General features: G+C 39.3%; 1 protein-coding gene across 1 annotated transcript; it reads right to left on the bottom strand.

Moving 5' to 3' along the window:
• Window positions 1-1388: 1388 nt before the first annotated feature.
• LOC141816554 (puromycin-sensitive aminopeptidase-like) lies at window positions 1389-2090 on the bottom strand (the record flags this gene model as incomplete). The annotated part of the gene is made up of 4 exons (XM_074704309.1): window positions 1389-1457; window positions 1549-1656; window positions 1799-1873; window positions 1938-2090. Coding segments are annotated over 4 exons (405 nt in total), but the record flags the coding sequence as incomplete, so codon positions are not given.
• Window positions 2091-4690: the final 2600 nt, after the last annotated feature.

Here is a 4690-nt window from a genome sequence, read left to right as displayed (position 1 = left end):
TGTAATACCCGAAATTTTTCCTTCAATAATTTCTGGATATTTATTTATAAATGATGGATTAATTATGATAGAAAGGAATTAGTATAAAATGCTAATTTGGGCTTTAAAAATTTATAGGCCTAAAATGTTGCTTGTAATGGGTTCCATGGAGGCTTTGCTAGAAGAAAAAGAAAAGAAAGTGTGGAGGGGCAAGGATTTGAACCTTGGACTCCCTCCAATGTATAGCAAGCCTTGGACCATATGTGCAAGTAAATATCTCTTATTAAAAGCATAAGAGGAATGTTACTTAGAGCTCAGGGATCATTAAGGAGCATAAAAAAAAAATCAAACCAAAGAGACGTTGGGGTGAGGTGGCGTTACAACGCTTGGCTTTATTACCACGGTGAATTAACAGCAAATAAAGGGGAATTAAGAGGGAAGTTATTGTTTGGATTTGTAACTCCTCTATCTCTCCTTATAAGCTCCTCTCTTCACCGAAAATCAGAGTTTTCACCTGTGCGAGCACTTTTCCTCTCTTCTTCCTCCCCTCTGCTCTTTTGTTTCTCTGGCCGAAGGTTGTTCTTCTCGGTGCTGGAGACTTCTTCCTCTCTGTTGGGTATAACCTTTAGCAACTCCAGGACTACTGTAAGTTTCCCTCACCTGCAGTGTAATAGTTACGAAACCTGTTTATGTGCCGATGTTTATGTGCTGATGGTTACTGAGGATCAACAATCTAATCTATGTTTATGGTTGTTTAAAAGGTTTTAACCATGTTTCTTTAGAGCAAACCTATTTACATGCTAACTGTGACCATGTTAAATGTAACCAAAGAATCTGTTGAATCGGTTGTTAGGTTCTGATTAGATTTCTGGAAGTTAAGCAGAGTTTCGTAGGGTTTATAATCGATCTGAGAATCGATTAGAGGGTTTAAAATGTTGTTCGCCACAGGGTGGTATTATACCTTATGTCAAATGTATGTAATATATATATATATATATATATATATACATAAAGTGAAGGTGCACCTAGCCGAATACCCATTCGGCCATAGCCGAATACCCATTCGGCCATAGCCGAATACCCATTCGGCCATCACCGGGCCATAGAATACCCATTCGGCCAGCACCAGCCGAATACCCATTCGCTTGGTCTTCGTCATCTTGTTCATCATCATCCTCTTCGTCCTCATCTGAATCACCATCATCCTTGTTCTCTGGCACAACTTCATTCTTGCTCTTTCGAAGTAGCTTTCAAAGAAACGAAACTAAGATTATTCACTGGTACCATATTAGGATCATAACTGCTTTAAGGTTAAGGTAACAACATCTACCTGTAAATTGCATCATGACCTTCAACAAGTAAAGCAGTTTAATTTGACGACAAGCCCATCTGAAAGAGAATATTCATCACTACAACAATGCAAACAAGTAGCATGGTTTTTTAAAAGGATCTTCCCATAAAGCATAATGCTTCCCATCCTGAGTAGAGCATGTTCAGACAATGGTTTAACACTTGTTGCCACCAGCATAACTAACAAAGACTTATAATCGCTTGCAAAGAAAATTATACCTCCAGATCACCTTGCTCTATCAGATTTCCATTAGATAAAAGCTCTGGATAAAGAGACTTATCAGCTTCAATTCTACAAGTATATCTTGCCATCACATCAGGGCGATCCTGACAATAACATTTACATAAATTGGGAACCTTCTTTTTCACCAAATAAGATTCTTACAGAAGTAGCATCTGAATCAACATATTTAGAGTCCATGTACAACTAAAGATAAAATTGAAGCATATTAGAGTGATTATGAAAAACCTGATAAAAAGTTATTTTCTGAAAACCTTCAGCTTCACACTGTGTGCAAAATTTTCTAGAGGACTTGTACAGACCCTGAAAAAAGAAACTATCAGTAAAGCATGAAGCTACACCGCTAGCAACCACAGCAATATAATACCTCTAATGATGCATTCTTTTGTGGATACATCTCTGTCTCAATTTCAAGTGTAAATGCACTAACTGGCAGCGATAGAAGGGTCAAATGACGATGATCCAATTGAAAATCTTGGTTCTGAAATGATATGGAAAATAAATAAGTCAAAATGAAATGCTACATTTTTTATATTTGTAACATTGCATACGGAACAAAGCTGCAAAAATGTTTGCTTGCATTTTTAAGCAAAGCAAACTTCAATTTGAAAATAAGATCATACAAAAGCATTAGATAAATGCTTAATAAGCTAGATTATAAAAACTGTCTTTGACTGAAGTTGATTAAGCTGTTAGGATAAATAACAAACAAAATCATTAATTCAAGCATTCTAAGTTACTAAAGAGTTCCAATGAGTAAAGTAAACTAGGAGAAAATTCCAACGAGTAAAGTATGCTATCCTAGTGTTACAAATATACAATACTTAAGTGAATTTTTGCAAGAACTAACAAATTATTTTTTGTTAGGAGAAATAACACAAACAAAATTAGTAATTCAAATATGCTAAGTCTGTTAACTAGTTCTAAAAACTAAAGTGAAATAGGAGAGGATTCATAAAAACATGGCCACATTTACTTCCCAACAAACCCAACATCAAATCCTCCAAGAAAGTAATTGTTACCTTTTACACATCACCCATGAGCTAGAATATGTACAGAAGCTACAGTCCTTTACATTGCATGTACTTACTCCTAACAATAAAAATTCAACCATCTACTTACTCCTAACAATCCTAACTATCCGGAATCAAAATTTCAATTAACTACGATCCAAACATGACCAATAAACAAGAACGAACAAAATTAAACATAAATGGATAGCATGAACAAAATAGGATAAATTTGATGCAAAACATAACAGAATTTCTACTAGGCAATTTAACAAACAACTTGCATTCAAAAAGAAAGAATTCAGCAAATGTAACAAAGTAAGCTGTAAGGAAATAACAAGGAATAAACTAACAATTGTAAGGGGGGATTAAATTAACATCACAAGAAAGTGCAATCAAACAAAAGGAAGTTAGAAGTTGCTGAAATTCGTTGTGCTATATGCTGTCCACTCGTGCAGGAAAAAATGGAGGACTGCTAGGCTCTATCCGACCGGCTAGAGCGTTGCAGATGGCTATGGCGTTGTTGCTGCTGATGGGGTTGATGGCTGGATGAGGGAGCTGCTGTGGCGTTGTGGCTGGAGATGGAGAGTGAGCGTTAGATGAGGGGCTAGTTGTGTTGAGGAGTGGAGATGAGTGATTGGAGGAGGTGGCTGTGACATTGGAGGTTGTGTGCGTGAGTGGAGCTTGACGTGAGGTGGAGAGGAAGGGATATGTGGCGTGAGAGGAGTGGGTGGTTGCTGCTTGGTGGAGTTGTGAGGTTGTGTGAGTGGATGGTGTTGATGGGTGGAGGTGTTGTGAGGGAGGACGTGAGTGGATGGGAGGTGTATGATCGGTGATGGAGATGGGAGGGTGAGGGTGGTGACGTGAACGTGGAGATGGGGAGGAAGGGGGACGGCGTGAATGTGTGTGAGGTGGAAGCGTGAGTGGAGTTTTTGTGTGGGGGTGGTGGCGTGAACGGGGAGATGGGTAGGAAGGGGAACGGCGTGAATGGGTGTGAGGTGGAAGAGGGTGGCAGCGTGGTGGAATGTGGAAGATGGGGGCGTTGGGGATGTTGTAGAGTTGAGGGAAGGAGATGGCTAGGGATTGGTAAGGTGGAGATGTGTGGTGGAGGGTTGAGCTACTCTTTTCAATCTTTTTGTATCCTCTTTTTTCCACCCTCTATTTTCTTGATATATGGTTTAGATTCATTGTGGATATTCTCCTTGCCTTGAGTAGCCTAGTTCCAAATGGAGGGTTGAGATGAAATCTTCATCATGATATTCCACTTAGCCTTTGATGTGTCATTTAAGCCTTGATGACAAAGCTGTCCTACAAATCAAATTGGATAAAACATAAGTTTAAAAATGTAGAAAAATTTAAATATAATCAAAATACATCCAATTACAAATATGTGTCATCCAAGGCATAAATGTACAACTAAAACCTTAAATTTCATTACTAATGATGTCAATTTAACCATCAATTATGTAATCATCTACTGGGACAGGCGGCAAGGGCTTGCAGACTGGATGAAGTCTAGGAGGAAGGTGAAATGGAGATTAAGGAAGTGACGCGGCGACGGAGGAAGCGACGCGGCGGAGATGTGCAAGGAAGTCTGTGGAGTTGAGGGGGGAAGGCATAGGTGGCGGTGCCGTTGAAGACGCGGCGGTGGAGCAGAGCCCGTCTAGGGTTTACAAGGGCAAGCGCGCAGTGGTTAAGTCGGTCGGGTGTAGGGAATTGGAAGCACGGGTTTAGGGGTTTTAGAAGCGCGTAGTGGAAGAAATATTTAGAGGGAGAGAGGGAAAGAAAAAACGAAAATATACAACGGTTTTAAATTGTTGTTATAGCTTCCAAAACCGTTGTTGAAAGCGCAAATAGACAACGATTTTAAATTGTTGTTATAGCTTCCAAAACCGTTGTTGAAAGCGCACATAGACAACGGTTTTCAAACCGTTGTCGTAGTCTTCAAAAACCGTTGTTGAAAGCGCACATAGACAACGGTTTTAAAACCGTTGTTGTATCCTCCAAAAACTGTTGTCGTAGTCTCCAATCAACCTCTCAAAGACATCGGTTTTTGTTAAAACCGTTGTAAAAAAGTAAAAGACATCGGTTTTGCCATAAAACCGATGTC

Source organism: Curcuma longa, unplaced genomic scaffold (assembly GCF_044706935.1).
Source record: "Curcuma longa cultivar G26 ecotype Majalengka, Jawa Barat unplaced genomic scaffold, ITB_CL_G26_1.1 contig_17243, whole genome shotgun sequence".
NCBI lineage: Eukaryota > Viridiplantae > Streptophyta > Magnoliopsida > Zingiberales > Zingiberaceae > Curcuma > Curcuma longa.
The sequence above is the reverse complement of the archived record's forward strand: the minus strand, read 5'-3'. Positions and strand labels throughout refer to the sequence as shown.